The sequence below is a fragment of the Haliotis rufescens genome, unplaced genomic scaffold, assembly GCF_023055435.1.
Source record: "Haliotis rufescens isolate VD_foot unplaced genomic scaffold, xgHalRufe1.0.p SCAF_19, whole genome shotgun sequence".
NCBI classification, from domain to species: Eukaryota; Metazoa; Mollusca; class Gastropoda; order Lepetellida; family Haliotidae; genus Haliotis; species Haliotis rufescens.
The window spans coordinates 11,214,874-11,237,038 of NW_025963879.1; the positions used below are offsets into that span (position 1 = coordinate 11,214,874).

The following is a 22,165-nucleotide window of genomic DNA, read 5'->3' on the forward strand; positions in this document are numbered from 1 at the left end:
GACGTTTCCCAATACTTGTGTGAAAAACATGGTTTGTTAGTGTACATATTTTAAAGGCACAAACTGATCAATTCCTGATTCTCGTAAGTCGGGCTAATGTTGTTGTTGCTATGATGGGCTTCAGGTATCCTGCTGTTAGTAGAGGCCTGACCGTGTACGCTAATTAGTAACAGGAGAATACTTCCCATCCCACTTACTTCACCTCGGGGGCATATAGAAGTGGTTAATGTGAAGAATGGCTGCATTTTCACCACTGTGTTGTTCAGATATTGTTAAGTAGTGACTAATGTGTGTCTTTATGTTAAATTAATTATTTAACACTATGCCCACGACAGGTACAACATGTTCAGTTTACATGTAGATCTAATGAACTAAAACATTGTAGATGTGTACAGATGTGTTTTTATTATCAATAGCGTTAAGGTAACCAATTGAATTTGTTTTTGACAGGACCATTAACAAAATCTGATAAAGGAACATGTATTTCCTGCAACCAATTCAAATTGTGTATATCTTCAATATAACATCATATTTATATTTTAGTGATTCAAAGCAAAATATCGAAGCGGATATCAGAAAATACAAGTGTCCGTAGATAAGTTGGTACTACAAATGTTCTCTGTTATGAGTTTAAAATGGCAAAAAGACATTCAATTATAGGTATATAATTCCACATAACTTTTAAGTGATATTGTCATAATATTGATTTCATGTCAACTGCATCTTCAGATATTGCTCTCGTTTTCTCAAACATTTGGTTTGGTAGTGTGGGCTGTATACTGCCTAGGGAGCTGAGAATGAAATTAAAGTGCACACTGATTCCATTGACCGCGGTAATAATGTGCTTTTAGCATGATATTCAGCATGGAAAAGACGCCATATAAATGGACTATTATTATAATTATTATTGATAAAAATCATAATCAGGGATACATTACTTCAGGTATTTCAGTGATTGATTATCTCCATCACCAGTTCGGTTCTCGTTAATGCCAGATACCACAATAACGTTGATTATAAGACTGTGGTTTGTGATAGCCGGTTTTCGCTACAACCGACCTTATTATTCCTATACATTCGATATGACAATAAAAAAAACTATGAACTTTATCAATAGTTATTTAAAACATACTTAGTTATATGAAGTGTTATATCTAAATTATATAATAATTCCAGATTTTAATCTGCACGAGAGTGCACAAATATATCTGACATAAATGTTTGCATGGACGAACGATGCAGCCATTATTTTACCATTTCGATAATTTGGGATCGTGACGGCGAAGATTAATATTCAATGACATCGGCCACGATGAGACCAGTGCATTCAGAACCACTATAAATAACATCAGCATGCAAATAACTGTAAATGTCAGCTGTAAAACCCAGCGCTTTTAGAGCATGTGTCATACTTGATGGCATGCCATGTGACATGTTTAATGACATATCATTTTGCTAAGAGCGAAACGTCAGCATAGAACTGTCGATTATGACATGTCGGGAGGCGTCAATGACAAATGATGTCAGATAGTGTTTTCTCTGACAATTATTGCAACAAAAATGTTTGTTCGAGTAAAGAATAAATTATCATTAAAAACACCGATCGATGATTAAATCCATGTCTGGGGAGGGAATGGGACACTGTTATAAAATACGTGGTGTCGTCGATAAGGTAAGGATGACATTGATTTCAAATGCCCTGAAAATATTGACACAATAAGAGCAAGTGTGAGATACTCGTTTGTGTACAACAGTTCAACAGTTTCACTGCTGAAAGGAGGACCACTCATTTGTCAATAACATAACTTGTGTTAATAGTTATTAAGATTCATTTACGTATATCGCAGGCGTAACATCGCACTATATGTTTGCATTGAAAAGAGCGATTTTCAAAGGGATACGAATAATAGTCTTTAGCTAAAAGGATATAATCTCATATGGAAAGTCTTTTAGTGAAAGTTGGTGAATTAGTGAAAGCAACGAATACTACGGTTCCATCGCTGGGACGATCCGCGCCATTGTTATAATATGGCACCATATACATGTATCAAGACGTTCAAGGTATCTTTTCGCCACTCTGTGTGTTCGAAACCCAGACCCCCCCTGATTATTACCATTGCTCGCAATATTTGGTTTCATCAGACAATCTTCTCCTCAGTTTTGGCTTTCCTCCAACTTTAAGCTGACACGCTGTGATATATCTGAAACCATATGTAAAGTTAAAACCAACCCACTAAACTCTTTTCCAGGTGGTAGAGGTGCTACTGGACCGGTCCAACCAGCAGCACATATACGAGGCGGTTCTCCAGGCCATCAGCGCCGGACATGTCCAGATAGCCGAGACGATCCTCAAGCACAAGCGGTATGTAGACATGTGGCGGGAGAGAAGGAAACTAGGCGACCAGGAAGGTTTCTACAAGACAGCGAACGCTGAGTCTCAGTTCTCCCCGGACATCACGCCCTTGATGCTTGCCTCCCAGAAGAATCAGTACGAAATAGTCCAGTTGCTCCTCTTGAGAGACGAGAGGATCCAGAAGCCTCACAAGTACAGCTGTGGGTGCAATGAATGTGACAACAAAATGAGGTTCGATCAGCTCCGGCTAGCGAAATACAGGCTGAACGCTTACAGAGGCTTGTCGAGTGAGGCGTATATCTCCCTCTCAAGTAAAGATCCTATTCTCACGGCGTTCGAGTTGGCGGCCGAGCTGAGGAAGTTATCTAAACTTGAAAAGCATTTTAAGGTATTAAATCTTATGCAAATATGGTTTTTACAGTTTAAGTTGACCATATCTGCTATGGAAGTATTACAAAGAATGTGTACGTGTTATGTTAACATGTAATTCATCAAAGTACTTCAATTTCATCTCACAAAACGACTAACAAGATTGAAGGAAAGGATACCCCAACAAATGAGATCAATGACATGCACACATCTGTAATATCCACGACTACAGAAACCGGAAGGATTTGGATACCTGACCGTATTGGATCGAGACATATAAATTTATCGAGACATATTGAGACATATGAAATGCAAATGAGATGTATTTCCCGTATTTATCCTCTTATGCCTTGTCATTCCCCACAATGTACTCGTTTTCAACACAATTGTGTCAATCAAGCTGTTTCCATCTTTTCATGGCATACGGGTCCTTTATTTCCTGACAATCCAGTCACTTTTCAACCCAGTAAATGCAATCCAGATCCATCCACTATTCCATCACTCTATGTCAATCGAGTTGTTTGTCGTAATTACCTAAGTACTTCGTTTCATAATAGTTGGAGTACCGACAATTGGCCGACCAACTCAGTGAATATGTTGTCAAACTACTCGACCGGATTCGAACCCAGGAAGAGCTGGACCTCATCCTGAACAAAACCGGGGACCACACTACAGAAGCGTACGAGAACATGGCGAGATTTCAGCTAGCCCTCGACTACAAGGAAAAGAGGGTAAGTCATGTTTGAAGAGAAAATAATATAATCACAATTTATGTCTGGGGAAAATGACTCTTTTCACTCAGCTGGATATCAGTTCAATGCGTCTGGATAGAACACAAGCCTCTGTTTCCCAAGAGTTTACTGTTTGGTGCAGCAGGATATTTGGAATCCCAAAATGTTGCATATAGCACATGCAGTAATATTATCAAAATTCTTTTATTTCTCAAATTAAATAAATATTATGAAAAAAACACATATACTCTGCAATAAAAAAATGACAGACTGTTGCCGACATCCATACAAAATTAATACCAAAACTGAATTGGTCATTTCTGCATCGATTGGGATTGATTTGTGTTGAAAAAATGAGGTACTTAAAACATTTGGTGAAAAGATGGAAATATCGCAAAAACACAACCACGCGAGATCCTGACGCCGAAACACACCAACATGACATGCACTTGTAACATTATTTGTTGGCCTAAGAACGTTGGGATTTCATTTGTATGCCATCACAATCCTACAGCAAGAGAAATTGTGAGTCCTTTTTAAACATAAGGTATATGTCACTGCCCAAACCCACTTTTTGACATTGCAACGCAGAAAGCTATTAATATATATTGGTACAACATTTTTATCGGTATATATCATCCAGTTTTGTGGAACGTCTCTCATTACTTTATATGAGTGGCGCTGTATTATTATTTTTATGTATAGACGTCTATTTTATGCGTTTTTTTATGATGTACAGCGCTTAGACGAAATAAAATATCTGTCTGTCTGTCTGTCAATTTGACGGACCTGCATCATCGACTGCGACGTCAATGGCATCAAGAGTATGGCTACAACTGCGATGGAGACAAGTTTGGTTCAGTGACGAGTCACGTTTTATGCTTCGCCGTGCGGATGGTAGACGTCATGTTAACAGGTGTCACGGGGATGTTACGCACGAAACTGCATACAGGAAATAGACAGATTTGGTTGGGGCAGTGTGATGACGTGGGAAACCATTTCCTATAACTGGCAGAACAGACTTGGTGAAATTGTTTTGGAAATGTAACGGCACAATGAGACACGGATGAGATTCTTCGGCCACACGTCCTTCCCATTATGCAACAAGCGAATGTCATTGTCCTACAAGAAAACGAACTCACACGGCAAGACTGACAACAGACATTTTTCAGGAATCCCTACATCCAGGCCCTGCCATTGCTCTTCATGTCTCCAGATTAAAACCCAAAACATTTATGGGATGCACTGGACCAACGACCCCGAGCACGTCAGTAACGACCACAGAACTTCCGACAGTTGGCACAAGCACTGCAGGCAGGGTTGTTGAACATTCCCCAGGCCACAATTCGGCATTTTATTGTTTCCATGGGGCGATGATGCCAGTCAGTCTTGGACTCTAATGGTGGTCATTCAAGATATTGAGAACAGATGACCTTCACCTTGAAAATCTACTGGTCCATGTGTGCCATATGGAACATTGGTCAATGATGTGTCAACTTTGAACAATCGATTTTAATTATTTATATTATATGTGAAATAGACATCTGAAATCACTTTTGCGCAGGGTTTATTTAACTGACCCAGCATAGGTGTTGGCAGGTCATGGCATTAATAAGAATTCACAGAATGTTCGCTTTGTAGCCACAAGTGTCATTGGTGATGTTTGGCATGTATAATATTCTTTACAAACGTGTATAAACAATATCCTTGGTAAGAATTTACGTTTTTTCTCCTAACCTAATTTAGAAATTGTGATCATTGTTAAAATAAACAAACTGCCAGTGATACATATTTACAATGCTATTTCTTGTACAACAAATAAAACGTTTAAAACGAAATCTAAATGCTAACCCTCATTGCAATTTGCAAACATCTCCATGCTAAGTCTTTACAAATATCTCTGTGATGTGTCTTTACAAACATCTCAATGGTATGTTTTTTACAAATATCTCTGTGATATATCTTTGCAAACACTGAGATGTCGTTACACCATCTTTATGACAAGTCTTTACAAACATCTCCATTTTAAGTCTTTAGAAACATCCATATGTTAGGTCTTTTCAAGCAGCTCTATCATAAGTGTTTCCAAACATTTATATGACAAGTCTTTACTATGCTAAGTCTAAGATGTGAGAGAATCACTTTTTTAACCATTATCATAAAAAAATCCGCAACATGTCATAGCAAGCCCTTGGATACCTGGAACTTTCATATGAAGAAGTCTGCATCAATTACATATACATCGAGTATTATAATCAACATACATATAACTTCTGCCTGCGTTCTCGAGGAACCCAGAAAACTCTTAAAGTAATATCCCTGTACCTTGTCTATTGACTCCATAAACGTCAATCCCCACATTTCTGAACCATACTAAGATTGGAACAATTTTAGTATCAAATATATTTTTGGGTGATATCGAAGGACAGGGTCGAAAAAGTTCTTAATAATCTATGGACAGGAAAACTAGCCTTATGGCTTATATAGCCAGAGTTTCACATGCTTTGGACCATGCTGACCTAGAAGATTCTACACTTCCTGGATTTAATAACTTTTTAAAGTATTCAAACCAAACATCGAGCGTTATAGACGAGACATGTCCTATCACATGTAACATAGATTTGAGTTTTCTCCAAAATACTTTACAATACTATTATAGCGACTGATTTACGACTATCATTGTCTGAAGTACATTTGACTCCAAAGGCTAATTACATGTACCCTGTAGCCATGTCTCCATAACTTAATTGTCATTACGTTTTAGGCGCTAATCCCCGTTGTTAATTCTCACCAACATTTCATTGCATATTGACTAAAAGCCAACCTGGGCTGCTATATCACTTCCCGTTAATTACGGTTATTTATAGTATGACATTGATTGCCTTAATTGTTCATCCCCTGAGCTGTGTCGGTTCATCACCCCCAGAAGTCCCATGTCCAGAGCAACGTCTTTCCATTGTTGTTCATTACTATGCTGAGTCAAATTAAAAACTACTCATTTTTAAAAGTAACCCATATATGATATACAACGGACAAATGTATCAGAGAAGGTAATTTTTAATCATTAATGTCCAAAGAAGGATTTTAATTAACGGTGGTAACCATAATTTGTTCCAAGCACCTATGGTATTCGGTAATAACATCAACAGTTTAAATCATAAGTCCCAAGCACGAGAATCTGATGGCACACAAGTTCAGTAGCGTGTATGGCCACCATGTGCGTTGACAACTGCCACACAACCTTGTGTTGCTTGAGAACACATGATTGGGAAGACGACGCCATTGCTGAGCAAAATGGTGCCAAGATCTTGCAAATTCTGTGGTTGGTTCTGGAGAGTGCGCAGACTTCTGCCAAGAGCATCCCAGACGTGTTCGATGGGATTGAGGTCGGGAGACCTTGACGGCCAGTCCATGAAGGAAATTCCTTGTCAAAATTGCTGTTAGGGGTCTGGCATTGTTCTGTTGGAAGATCAAACCGGGTCCATGTGCTGCCACAAAAGGCAGAAGTTCTGGTGCCAGTACCTGGTCGCGGTAAGCAGCAGCGTTGAGGTTGCCACGGATGACAAGAAGCCTGGAACGTGCATTGCCACAGAAAGCATCCCACGACATGACACTTCAACCTCGAAATCTGTCAACTTCCTGTACACAACACTGGGCGTAAAGTTCATGACGGCGCCTCCACACCCCCGCCCTACCATCAGCAAATCGAAAATTTAAATCGGGATTCAACACTGAAGACGACTTGATTCCAGTTCCTCTGAGTCCATCGTAGGTGTCGCTGTGCCCACAAATTGACGTTGACGTCTGTGTAATTGAGTCAGAATCGGCCCGCAGTATGGCCGTCGTGCTTGAAGGTGAGCAGTTTTCAGACGATTTCGAACAGTTTGCGCACTCAGTCTACCCCTAAACAGTTCATTTCTGGTTGATGTAGCCGTCAAAAATCGGTTACGGAGGTGACGTAAGACAATCTGACGATCCTCTGCATGTGACGTCACACGTGGTCGACCTGACCGAGGGCGATCAGCGGTGGTACCCATTTGCTGTAGACGCGTCTGTAAATCATAAACAGTCCGTCGACTACAACCCATTGTCCTTGCGACTCCAGTTACGGACGTTCCCGTCTGCAACTTGCCGATGGCACGTTCACGTTGCACATTTGAAAGGCGTGGTAAAGACTTTTGTTTTCTTGTGTTTTTCTTTTTTTGTTAATGACTGCTAACAAGTATGGCTGAAAACACGTGCGGTATTATGGCCAGGTGACCAGTTGCACGTGAAAAACCGCTTTTGCCCAAAACGGGTGTTATCTGAAGACAATACGTGGCCATTACTGTTTAAATACACAATAAGGGCCCACAATGATAACTGGCCAAAATGATAAAAAATTTAGGATTGTGAAGTTTTTAATTTGGTTCAGTATATATATATGTGCTACCATTACACTGTTACTACGGTGTTAGTAAAGCTTGGTATTCCGAGTGCTGGCATAGGGACGACCTCGAGCAGGATGTGCCGCTCGTAGGAAACGCCCTGAGGTGAGCTGGAGCTCCGCTCACCTCTTGTATGCCTGAGCTGAAAGGTCCGCTCATCGCTGTGTTCGTGTTGTCAGAGCAGGTGTTCCGCTCATTGTGCAATTGTGGTTTATTGTTTACATGTTGTGCATAAAACGTTCCGGAACAGTGATGTCGATTTATTCCTTGATTCCCCCAAGAGCTAATTCCCCGTCAACATGCGCGTTGACAATACCTTGTCAGCAATAGCAGATTTAATCTCATCCATGAGACGATCGCTATACCGTTGCCGTTTAACATTACAAACATTGCGGAATAGTTTCTTCACTTTCAAGATACTGTTTTGTATGAACGTCTGTTTTACATCTTCGTAGCAAATTCAAAAAAGCAGGGAGGTGATCGGATTCACTTCAGGACTCTACAACTAAATCCAGTGCCGATTCATACAACCTGGAAGATGCAATGACATAATCTGTTAAACTTGTTCCGTTAGAAGTAATAAATGTGAACGCTCGAGTTAAATCTGCTGTTTGACGGTCATTGCCCATGTGAATTCCCCCTACTCTAAACACGTCCAACAGACCCAGACCAAATCGATCGATTGTTTCACGGTCCTGCGTTGCAAGAGGATCACGAACATATCACGGAGCTGAACTAGGTCAACATCCGACTCATCATCAACAATACAGTCCTCGTTGTATCCATTGCGTGCATTGAAATTGACTTACAACATAATTTCAATCTCCGATCCATATTCACTTTTGATTGTAGCTATATAAGTGTCAAGTGCCTCAATACGGCGATGTTCATCCATGCTGTATATGGTGAATGTCGGGCTGAACGTATACAGATCCCGTTATAGTAGTTCCCCTGTTTATCGAAGATGAAACACGAAAAAACACAGAGGTCATCCACTCGTCATGAATCCTAGTGAAACAATTAGAAATACATTAGGAATATGCACAGCCATACTCCCTGAATAACACCTTACATGCTTCAGCCTCCGTGCTACAGTAATGAAACATGTAAAGCTAGGTAAAAGGGCATCAACAAGTGACTTGTCATTATGGAAACATCTTTATAAAACTCTCCATGCCAAATCTTTACAAACATATCTATGACATGTCCTTCCCAATGATGTCCCTGATACAATTTTACACTTGTGTCAGTGACAGATCTCGTGTAAAACATCTTGTAGCTTGTAGAGGGTTCACAACTCATGACGAATTCGAGAAAGGGTACGCAAAACTAAAGAAGGGACGTGACTCGTGTTGGTATGCCATAATTTATTAGCTAACGAAACTGCAATATCAACAGATGGTCTTTAAGACATAGCTTTACACGGGAGTATCTGATCATTACAAAGGACATAATAATTAATGAATAGAAAATAACACTTAGTCACTTGAGGCACCCTAACATCCTTGAATTCAGTTAATTTCAGAAAGTACATACAAACTGCATATATAAAACGTTTGAAGCGTCAGTAAAATTATGTATCGAACATTCCTTCTCGATTTGAAACGAATGGTTTACGTTCTGGTATAAGTCAGAATGAGCAAGTTGTTGTCGAAACGAATACCACCATCACGTATTCGGATACTTTGATGTATACGTTCTAGCATCTGGCACACCGAATATACACTCTAATAGTGATGCCAAGGTGATCACCACAAGCATAACTGCAAACAATCCAATATAACAACTGATGTTGGCCTATTAAAGTGTCTAGATTCCAAGCTAATGAGTATTATATAGATATCTAGTTCTACTGGTATCAACACTCAGCAAAAGGGAACGTTGAGTCGCACTGAATATTTCCATGATGGGAATATCACACGAATCTGATATGGGCATTGTCATTATTTCTGGGTACGCTCCATTGATACATCTTGAACTTCCGCGCTCCATGTACTTTGTTTTCTGGATGAAGTATAAGTGAGTGAGTGAGCCGCCTTTAACAGTATTCCAGTTATATCACTCATCAGCTTAATGTGGGAGGAAATCCCGAAGTGATGCAAGTCTCAGACGTTTACCACTTCGGTGAAACGCACGAGCACGGGTATGGTGCTGACAAACCTAAAAACATGATCGAGGCGAACCGGAATTCGAATCCACAATCATAGGTTTCTGGCGTGCCCAAGGGACGTAACCCTGCACAACGAATCGCAGCGCCTTAGACAACGGAGCCACCCGTGCCCCCGGATAAAGTATAAAGTAGTTCCTCCAGCGCCCGGTATAGGACATGAAAGCCACCCTTTGTTCATTACTTACCGAATATACAGCTGATACGATGGGAATACATACTCAATAGCCGTGTGGCTTTCAAAGAAATAAGGCCGTCATTTTATAAATGTACCTATGATATTATCTTCTTGACAACGCATCCTCACGTTAAAACTCAAATTTCAAGTTCATGCTGATGACTTCCCTTGCACACGGAAGGCTTGGTAAGTTGGTTAATTCATAAGAATTGCCGTTAGCAATCCCTTTCATCAGTGTTACTTCAAACCTGGGTTTCAAGGTTTCTTTTCATTTCAGTTCGTAGCTCACCCTAACTGCCAGCAGCGACTTGTGCATATGTGGTACCATGGCTTGAGATCGTGGGAAGGCAGCGGCAGTGTCCGACGCCTTGCCATTGTCTGCATGTTCATCCTCGCCTACCCATTCCTCGTCTTAATGTCTCTAGTGTATCCCACCGGAAAGGTAAGTGCTGTCCGATCAACTAGCATAGTAAATGTTTCCCGCTGGAAGCTTTTTTCAAAATGACTGTAAGAAACAAGTCTTATGTCTCTATTCTTTCGCAAAAGGAAGTTACTATTTTCAATAGCAGCCATTATTTTAAGCAAGTCTTTTTGTCGTTATATTCAGGATCACTTTGACCTTCTGAAAACCCGATGATAACTGATAACGTTCACATTTAATTATGTCGAAAAAAACCATACATGTATTTTTAGATATGCGGAATTTAATGAATATTGGAAGCTTAAATTTTCATTTGGAACCGGCGGCTTTAGCCGAAGCTTTTAATTTAGAAGAGCCTTGTTCATCATACTGTGGATGACGTTATATGCTTCTATGATAACCGAGCCGGTTGCAATTGGCTAGACTAAATAGAAGTTATCCCTGAATATCATTCTTCGGACTTAATATTTCATTATTAATGTGAACCTATTTTACCAAGACGAATGGGACATTATTTTCTCTAATTGAATTGAAAAAAGAAAGATAGTATTACTTACGTTTCACGTCCATTTTCAAATTGCAGTATATAAATAATTTTAACTGTTTGGTCATTATTTGAGGAACATAATGATATTTTTTACACATAATTATAGTTATTGATCATTATATCAAAGTGGCCACTCACTGTCAAGCAGTAATAAATAACCACGATGAGACATTTTGTCATGATCGATCAGCGAAAGTTCCCTGAAACAAGACCAATAAATGTATTCTCCGACCAATAAAGTCTCCATGCAGTGGCACTGTTTCAAGCTTTTTATACGGATGAAACGGCCTAATTGACGTTAGTCAGTCAAGTACCGTCATCCAAGGACAAATTCGAGCGTATACAAAAACATAATATCAATAAGTGTGTACTTCAGGTGGTCCTTGTACTCTTTAGGTCTTAAAGGGAATTAATGAGATTAACGTGACACGATGTCACGATGAGAACAGAGGTGAATTATGTGTAGGTTTAAATTTCTCGTTTTAACAAGGAGATATGTTTCGCTGTTGACAGAGTAAAACATGTACAAGTACATCTATATCAGGCAGATCTGAGAGAAACTCTTAAATAAAAACAACGATGTCAAAAAGCATATATTTATATATAAAACGTCTGTTCGAGGTATGTGCCACTTCTCTCACTTGTAGGTTAATACCCCTTTCTTGTCATAACCACGCTCTCACAGTCAAGGTAACCAACTCTCTCCAACATGCATTACGACTGCTCCTATTGAGGCTCACAATATATTTCAATGTCCACAATCAGGCAATAGGTATTTTGACTGAAAAATAAGTCAATATACACATTGACTGAATCTTTCAGTCACTCAGGCAGTGTACGTACCGACTGAAATTTGCATTCAATAAACGGGTTTTAGACAGCTTGAGTGAAACAAATAGGACTCCGTAATTTAACCTCCCCATTTGAATTTGGATCTGTTTTGAACTTACGAAGAGGAACTTCTCAAAGTATGCAGTTTACACAGTACATTTGAATCAATCAGATGTTAACAAGTGTCAACACATTTACAAATTATCTTTGTTTTTTCTTAAAAAATAGAAAAGCAGATGAGAAGACAGGTAGTTAATTAGTTAAATAATAGACACCAGTGACATGAAACAGTCTTCTCGTCAAAGCAAAAAAAACCTGATTAGAATCCAGACAGTTAGTTAGTCAAATATTGGTAGCATCGACCTGAAACAGTCTTCTCATCAAATAACAATGGTTACATGTCAAAACAAAAGTTGACAGTGACCTATGGACAGTGATACTATTGCATTGCTCTGTCAACTTGTGCATTGGCTACTTCAATGGACACTTCGTTTCATGAACAGTTGTTGAAAGAGAAAGTCTGATAACAAGTCCTTTTTATTGACTTAGAACGAATATTTTACTTGAAGAACTCAAAGAAGCTTGTTCTGATAAAACCCCTCGTCAGTATTACATCCTTTGTCGGTATGAAATTTTCAGTGTGGTGATGTTGAAAAGTTTATTCGCCATACTTACGATCGATGATATGTTTGACATCATTAGGACAGGGCACGTTCAAACTGGTCATGTTTGACGTGACAAAATGTTTGAAAGCATTAACTAAATTTGCCAATATCAGTCGTGAGGTAGCAGAGCTGTACAAATCTCTTTGCACTGAATGTCCGAAGAAGCGAAAACGAATCACAGCGAAGGGCGTGGTTCATAAACCCTTCCACATATCAACCTGCAGCTAATGGCTAAGTGCTCATACAAGTGGATAATGGTACATCAGAACCATCTCACAAAGTATTGTGAAATCTTATGTGCAAACAGCATCACTGTAGTCTAAGTCATATATTATTTGACATTATATTCTGTATGTTCTATTACTGAACTGTATGTCATATCAAAAAAGATAAGTAACATAAAAAAGGACTCTAGTATTCCTTTATGTTTAAAGAGCCAATCAATTCATTGTGGAAACATGTGTAATTACTTACAGAAGTTACTTTGATCTTTATAAGATTAAAAAAGGTCCCAATTAAAATTGGGAGATTCAATTAGGGAGTCTAATTCGTTCAGTCAGTCTGTCAAAAATACAGTTTCATGTTTCAGGCAATATGTATCTTGACTGAAAATATTCAGGCAATATACATATTAAAAATAATCCAAAGAAATCCAATCCAAGGATGACAAAGAAGTACACTGGGGTTCAGGAGATTTAGAAGAACTAAGTTTTTTTAACAGAAAAACACAATCTGAACCATTGTGTAGATGATAAGGTTATGTCAAATGTAGGCACCCCGCCTCACCTTTGGCCGTATTGTTGACTATGTATGTACCTATTTAACAAATGCTGTTGCACCTTGAAGGTTTGTTTCTAACAAAGGTATTTTGATTCCAACAATCCAAAACCACTTCACAGCCACATTTCCCAACATAAGGGTAATATATATATTCAGCTTGCTTTAATGTCCCCGTCTCATTAGCAACGGTACTATGAATGTTAATATTCGCTTATATATTTCTTCTGAGACGTGTAAGTGTGTTGGGTGCTGTGGATGCCTGCACACCTGCGTCACCCACACTGACCCATCGTGGACGTTAACGTATAAGTACCCACGACCCTTAACCTCGGCGTTGTAAGTTATGTGATAAGGACGGTTTCAACTAAATGTACGAACCATTGTATTTTTCGAATAAGATTTCATACTGGTCTTGTTTCAGTTTGCCAGGGTCCTCCTGTATCCCTTTGTGAAGTTTCTCACTCACTCGTTCTCCCAACTCGTGTTCCTGGTGATTATCGTGGTGTCCACGGCAGAGTCGTCCTACACAATTTCCAACGAGAAGACGCTCAAAACGCTTTATCCAGTCGACTTCCGGCGGTATCACGAATTCCGGAATTTGACGAAGAAAGAATTGTTCGACATCGACTTTCCTCTGAGGTCGTATGCGCCCACGGTGACTCAAGTGCTGTTGACGCTTTGGATTTTAGGTAATCAGAAACAGTGGGGACGACCATTAGGTAGCATCACCACAGACATGACTAAGAACTATAATTTTGTGTGTGTTTGTTGTTTAACGACACACTCAACAATATTCCAGCTGTGTGACGGCGGTCTGTAAATAATCGAGTCTGGACCAGACAATCCAGGAATTGATATCATGAGCTAATTGATAGAATGGGATACGATGACATGCATCAACCAGGTCAGCGAGACTGACCGCACGATCCCGTTAGTCGCCTCTTACGACAAATTATCTGCCTCTTATGGCAAGCATGGGTTCCTGAAGACCTATTCTAGCCCGGATCTTCACGGGTACTGGGAACTATTATCACTTGTAGATCGATTCTAAAGGTATTTCGATCATGATACTTCGGTCAGTATTAATGTACACGTGGAACTTTAAGTGATGCCAGGCTGTGGCGTGAGGACGACAGTGATTATGATTCCACAACTGGCCACCCTTGTATTTAAACCCGTTGGGGAACCATGTCAGAATTGATGTAGGTCCCCAGCTCAACACTGCAGGTCGTAATTGGGACGTGTGGTCAGGTTCGGTGAAGCAGCTGATTGGGTGTCGTGAATCGTTGCCCATGCTTTCAGACTCTGGATTGCCTTGTCTAGACTGGATAATATGTAGAATTGGAATACTGCTGCGAAGGCCAATACCAGCTCAGCTGTAGCCTAACGTAAACATTTTATTCACGCTTCTTTGAATTGAAAATAGGAGTTATATCCCTTGGATTGTGTGACCAAGCATCATCACACCAATGACAGTATAACCTTGTCAATCCGAATTATACACATGTTCTTTCCTCTCCGAATTACCTAAAGGACTTGACATTTACCATTGCCCTTGGTAATATTTTCAATAATGTATTAGTTGACCCGAATGCAAAATGCATCAAAGTAGCAATGATCAGAAATAACCAATCTCATTAAAATCAGATCTTAGTTCTCGCTACCGCTGAAGAAAGGTCTGAGGACATCCATCCCATTACGGGTCACGTCAGACCGACCTTGCGCGAACTTTGACCGACCAATGGAATGACCAATCAGAAGGAAGCTTTCTCGTGCTTTACGGCACTAATTTCAAATTGGCGACTACGCTTCGAAACATATTATGACAAATTCTCGATTACAAAATTGAAACCTGAACAAGAGAACATTCTGGAATGGCTAATAGATGGTCTAGATTGTATGGATTCTGTCGTTTAACCCGTAACTATTGTTCGGAGTTAAAGTTTTCGAGGGTGCATGATTATAATTCACATTCCGACTGGCACTTTCATAATCTGGTAAGCGGTGCTCTGACTGGTCGGATGAAAGGTCGTTCTGACGTGACCCCTAATGGGATGTCCTCAGATCTTTGTTTAGCGGTAGCGAGAACTGAGGTCTGATTTTAATGAGATTGAGAAATAACTGATATTGATAAGGTATGCCTTTAATTCCTTAGAATTCCATAGAATTTAAAGGCATACAGTAGAATCCGATTATTCCGAAAACCCCTTTCATCTGGACGACTATTGCTGGTAAGGGTACTAGTTAAAGGGTCATTACTACGTATCCATGACTTGTTTGGTCAGCACATTGTTTTTAACCCGAAAGCCTTACCGTCAGCATAGATTAATCCCGCAATCAGCATAAAAATGAGTTGGTTTTTTTCTAATTTCACATATGTATATAGTAACATCACATGATGCATGCTATCATTCTTAAATATGTTCTGACAGGTTTTACATGCGTCGAATGCAGCCAGATATACGTGACAGGCCTCATCGTACATGTGAAGAATTTATTCAACTTGTTAGATTTCATGGTTCTTTCAACTTACTCTGGTGCCTTTACTCTTACCTACTTCACAATGATCAAGGTCAGTAATCACTTGTATACACCGCCCCTTTCTTGTCATGGCGAACTTGACCAATGGTTTTCTTATTCGTTGTCAGATCTCAAGCTAGTCTGAAATCCATATTGGTGACAGGGGATATTGATAATCGATTCTACATTCTCTAAATATCTGGCAAATCATGTCCTAACTATGTTTTGAAGACATAAGATTGTCTAGACTACATTTGTTGTCCATTTATAGCAACATTTTTACATCAATATGCAACATAGATTTGATGTCGCACATGTTTAGCAATACACCGGATTCGTGTAGGCCATTGCGTCATTGCAAAGTGTCAGTCACAAAATCACGTATTGCTGTTAATAGTACTCGTATAAACTAAAATGCATCAACCTGGGTAGTATGTCCGTGGTGGAGACAGTGTTAATTGGAGAAGGTAGTGAAATGGCCTTGAGCCAAGGCCGCTTATGTACGTTGCACAGAAGCTACCTGTGTACCGTCTTCTTCAAGGTCGTCACTCAGAGGCCGCGTGGAACCAGCTTCGTAGGCCGTACGGCGTGTGCATTGAAGGGATGATAGCAGAGTTAACGCTGGTTAAAACGGTTATGTAGTCGTACCAGTAATGTTATATTTGTCCAAAGATCTGTCACTTTCTGTAATACGTTGTAATACGTTTTGGGCAGTTAGAACAACATGTGGTGGATGTTTTAGGGACGGTGCGAGAACTTGCTTTTCTTGGGGGAGGGTCGTGAATCGATACATTTTGTGCCCTTGATTTTACTGTGTCTGCAAATTAATTTTGCTGTGATTGATCGTCATGTCTATGTTAATGTATCACCAATTCTGCAATGATTTATCTATACATGTTAGTCTATCTACGATTCCCATTTCTACTGTAATCGATCCGCATTTCTACAATGGTTGATCCGCATTTCTACTATGTACATCATTATGACTGATAACCCGTTCAACAATGACTCATCATCGTTTTATCTCTGGCAGATCAGCAGCACAACGTACTCTAATCCGCTAGTCATGGTGTGTGTGGTGTGTGTGTGTGTGTGCGTGGTGTGTGAGCGTGTGTGCGTGTGCTGTGTGTGTGCGTGCGTGTGTGTGCGTGTGTGTATAGTGTATGTGCGTGCGTGCGTGCGTGCGTGCGTGCGTGCGTGCGTGCGTGCGTGTCCCAGTCCCAGTCCATGAGGTATTGCTACGTGATTTATATAGTAGAGTATATGTAGTGCCAGCTCACCGATGTTGTGTTATGGCAGATGCTGGAAGTCCTGCGATGGTAATTTCATGGGAGATCATGAATTGCCTGGCCAGTGTAATGACTTGGACATCGGAAGATTGGTTTCCTGTTCGATCCATTCTTGGTTGTTTTGTGTTTGGTCGATGTTACACTGATCCTTTTACCAACAGTCCGTTTGATTGCATGTGTGAAATGTGTTAGCATGGCTAATTATAACTTACTACAGTTTAACAGCATTTAATGATAACGAATGACACGCGTGCACCGTAATCGTTTCATTCCATCCTTTAAAATGATTTTGTGAAATGTCAACCAGAAGCAAATTTTTAATATGTATTAAATGTGAAAGGTCAACGCCACAGAATAACCAATCTCGATAATTCGGCGAAACAAATTTCATTGAGCGTAAGGTAAAACAGCGGTGCAAATTATTTGAAAGGATCACTGAAAATCTTTGGTGACACCAGGTATTTGCGAAAACACCACACATTTAATATGGTTTGATTGTTTTCTTTACATTGTATAATACCAACCTTGAACGATACATTAATGGTAAATACTCAATTTTCAAATGGATGTGGATGAATCAAGTGAATTCTTGTTCTATAAGAATGTGATATTAATTTACATTTCAGTTCCACTTAGCCGTGGACTATATTGCTAAAGCCAATCTGACCGCCGATATAGAGACAACCCACAGCAGTCTGTACTGGCTCAATGCAGGTAGGACGACATCCATCCTTGTCATGTGTCAGCATCGTCACAAGTCCCCTGGAACACGTATATCGTCATGGTGCATTCTTGGTTATAAATTTACATCTTGAATCCAGTGCAACTTATTTTCTTTCGTATTATGCCATCTTGCATTACACATTACTCTTCGTCATTGCACTACCGCAAGGGCACATTTATCGAATGGATGTTGCTCAAAGGCATGTAATTCAAGATATCGAATATTCCTCAGTATCATGCGTAACAGTAATACTGTTATCTTTATCATATTGGGATCAAATACGAGGTAGCCTAGTGGTTAAAGGGTTCGCCCGAAAACCCGGGTTCGAATCCCGACATGGGTACAATGTGCTAAGCCCCTTTCTTGTGTTCCCCGCCGTGATATTGCTGGAATATAGCTAAAAGCGGCGTGAAACCAAACTCACTCACTCAGCAAATGCGTGACTTGTTCTTGAAGATATCATATGAACTGTAGTTTATACGAGTGTAGATGGATCTGAAGATTAGGAATAATAATTTCAACAGATTGAAAACTAACGTTCTACCAAGTTATTCTTGTGTTCTGTACACATGTAGCGGGTATTTGTTAATTTCATCGTCAATTAGAACAAAATCAGTTGTGGATTAGGAGCAGGTATACTAGTTTTGATAAAATATTCACTGGTAAGATATGTTATTGATGTTCGATATAAGATAAAAGAATGTTTGGTTTCAGTAGAGATATATTATGTGTGTTTACATATATCCAACCGGAGATATCGACCTGGTATGATAACAAAGATAGACAAAATGGGGTAGAGATATTGCTGTATTTTTTATTTAGTACACTCGAAGAGTACCCAGTTGTTTCTATCATTGTACTTGGATTTGTTTGTTTGTTGTTACACGCCGCACTCCAGTGTGACGCTGGACTGTATCGAGAACGATGTTATTCGCCATGTCGAAAGTAATTATTTCTTAGTACATTTCTTCACACAATTTGAGATGGACAGATATTGGAACTGACTATCAAATCGGTGACTGTACATTTAATGGGCATTGAGGGTCTAGTGTGATAGATCATGTTTTAGCATCGAGTGACATGTTCCCCGATGATGAATGTAGTGAACGGTGCCATTATCTAAATTCGTGCAGAAAAAATAAAGATAACCATACCTTATTAAGTATAAAAAAGTGTGCAATGAATACAGATACCTATGTAGAATCAAGAAGGACCAGTATGTACAATGTAAAAGGGGTGACCTTGAAAATGCAGCAGCGGGAAATTCTAAACGTTTCTGGGATATGATAAAGCGTGTGTCTGGACGACCGCAACGCCCCAATCCTATTGATATTCCAAACTAGGGGGACTAGTTCTCGTCGCAGTATTCTAAACAGATGGGTATTCAGGATAATCTTGGTGAGGTTGAGGACATAGTGACATGTCCAGGCTATGTGCAAGAAATCCCCAATCACCAGATCCGAACTTTTTGAAAGCATCAGAGCCAAGAAAAATAATAAATCAGCTGGTCTTGACGACATCGGTAGTGAATATCTAAAATATTCGCCCGCTGTTATAATACCTTATTTAGAAATCATATTGAACAGCATTTATCAAAACGGTGTTTTCCCTGAATGTGTTGGGCTGCAACACTTGATAAAATGACTGAATGTCAGTCGGGGTTTCGAAAAAGTTATTCAACTATTGATAATTTTTTGGTTTTAAATTCTGTCATTCAGTTATCTTTCACGTAATTGAGATAAATTATATGCAGAATTTATTGATTTCTCTTAAGCATTCGACTCCATTCAGCGTCATCTATGGAAGCTATTGTACACAAATGGTTTGAGTGTTAACATGGGTAAAATGTTACAATCAATCTATAGTAATGTAAAGGCTTGTGTTCGTTCAAACAACAGAGTATCTGGTACATTTGATTGCTTCATGGATGTGAGGCATAGGTGTATGCTTAGTCCCTTTTGTTTCGGATTTTTATAAACGAATTGGTTATTGAAATGGAACAAAATTGTCGCTTGGTGTTAGAATAGATTACTGGGGTCGAATGCTTTAAATAGTATTGCAATTCATACAAGAAAGGTGTTCACAGTCCTGTTAAACAGTATACATTCCTTGAAACCATACTCGCCTCACTTTACAAAGATAACATCAATACGGGGCTGAAATTGGGGGTTCAGTGACCTTGAACCATTAGAAACAGTTCAAGTGTGTACCTGTTAGCGTCTTTTTAACGTAAAGTTATCACCTACAAATAATGGAGTGTTAGGCGAGTGTGGTAGATGTTCTATTCAGTGGCTTACTGTTTTGAAATGTGTCAAATATTGGCACTCAAGTCTCTTTTCAATATTTCAATATGCAGAGTTCTAGTTTACCAAAACAATGTGACAATATGTTACGGACGACGTGAATTCGGTAACGAAACTGTTATTTTCAGATTAGGATTTGGTGATGCCTTGTACTTTCAAACAAGTGGTTATAAAATCTTCTTTCAGGTTTGGCACAGTGATCCGTCCGAAAGTCCCCAAATTGCTTATTTTGCACATCCATTTCATATGGGAACTATTTGAGTAGTATAACTGTAAAAAAAATTCAGGACCACATTGACTCGTTTTCGGTTCAGTTTCCACGATTTAGATTTCGTCGACGACATTTCAATATTCCTCATGAATTTAGAAAATGTAAAGTTTGTAACCTAAACCATATCGAAAAAGAATATCACTTTTTGTTAATTTGTCCAGGTTATAGCCATCTTAGGCAAAGTTACATAAAATCTAAATTTTACATCTTTCCAAATATTCTGAAGTTTAATACACTACTGTCATCGCAAGACCCTATTATCAATATGAAAGCAGCAAAGTACTTGTTTCACGCCAATTGCTGTAAAAACACAAATACTCCAACTTTGATAATATGCAATTATGTTAAAACTGCTTTTAAAAAAAAAAGAAAAGCAAGGAATGTGTTGTATTTGATGTTTGCACCTAACTTGTATTTCGTGTGTACAAAGAGGCCGGTGGCCTACAAGTACTGAATAAAGCGAAGACCAATTATTCGTAATAGAATACACGTTTTCTCAGGAACGACATATAGTAGAGCCATGGAACTTGTGTAAGTGCACTGCACCTTTCATATTCCAATAACCTCTCAACAACGACAACTTGGTCGTTATTTACAGGATTTCTTTATGGGTCATTACTGCCGTGTCATTTAACCGATTTTGTTAAATCTTGGTACAAAGGTGTATCTATGGACACTGTACAATTTGACTTTATTTAATTTACTGCCTTGCTTCCGTGGCAAAGGAAAGTGGCATCTGCAGAGCTGATTGATCGATATTCAGAGATTTCGTTCAAATTTGGTATTTTGGTACAATCTATTTCAGGACTTAACCGAATAGGTATTCTTACCATCATGGCAATGTAACCGAGGCATCTGGTTGGTCGAAATTTACTTGTTTGATTTCGTTAAAAGACATTTAGATATATTATTGCACACAAAGCACATTTTATTACAATAGCAATGGAATTGAGTCCTCTTGGTCGAAATTTAGAAATTAACCCTATATAAGACTATTTTCCCACACTAATAAGGGCTCTTTGTGAAACTAAGTGTGAATGATCAGCACAACATCCACTTGTATAGCTTCATTCAGAAATCCAAGATGGTCTCCCTAATTTACAGGTCTCAAACATCTACATGAGTAAATATCTATTTATGAATTCCTTTCCAAAACCCTTGTGAACATCATTTCATTAGATTATATGTTCATTGTTTCCCCGCAACGAAGTTAGGGGGTATAATGGAATCAGCGTGTCCGCCTGTCTCTCGGTCTCTCCGCAGAAAATATGTTTCCGGACAATTCCTTCTGATCTCATTGACTGATTTCAATTAAACTTTGTACACGTGGCCACTTCAACATGTTGTTGGGCACATTGCAATTGTTGTTGTTTTCATTACGGCGGAGTTATCGCCTTTTATTACGTCGTCATTTCAGTTTGTCTGGGCAACTTAACTACTACAGCCGTGATATATTAGGAATAATGTTAAAAGCGGTGTTAAAACCAACTAACTCACTCTAAACAACTACATCGATTTCTTTCTGATATGTACGTAGACAGACACTGTACGGCATGCCTTCATTTCCATTACCACTGTGGCACCACGGC

The 22,165-nt window shown here is 39.3% G+C and overlaps 1 protein-coding gene across 4 annotated transcripts in view; it reads left to right on the forward strand.

Annotated features, from left to right (window-relative positions):
* Positions 1–22,165, forward strand: part of LOC124138971 (short transient receptor potential channel 3-like) — an 84,907-nt gene that overhangs the window by 43,054 nt on the left and 19,688 nt on the right. For all 4 annotated transcript variants that reach the window (XM_048398871.1, XM_048398869.1, XM_048398868.1 and 1 more), the window contains exons 4-9: positions 2,250–2,741; positions 3,280–3,453; positions 10,503–10,667; positions 13,891–14,158; positions 15,902–16,041; positions 17,905–17,992. In XM_048398871.1, coding sequence (XP_048254828.1) covers positions 2,250–2,741; positions 3,280–3,453; positions 10,503–10,667; positions 13,891–14,158; positions 15,902–16,041; positions 17,905–17,992 — 1,327 coding nt within the window. The remainder of the gene's footprint in view (positions 1–2,249; positions 2,742–3,279; positions 3,454–10,502; positions 10,668–13,890; positions 14,159–15,901; positions 16,042–17,904; positions 17,993–22,165) is intronic.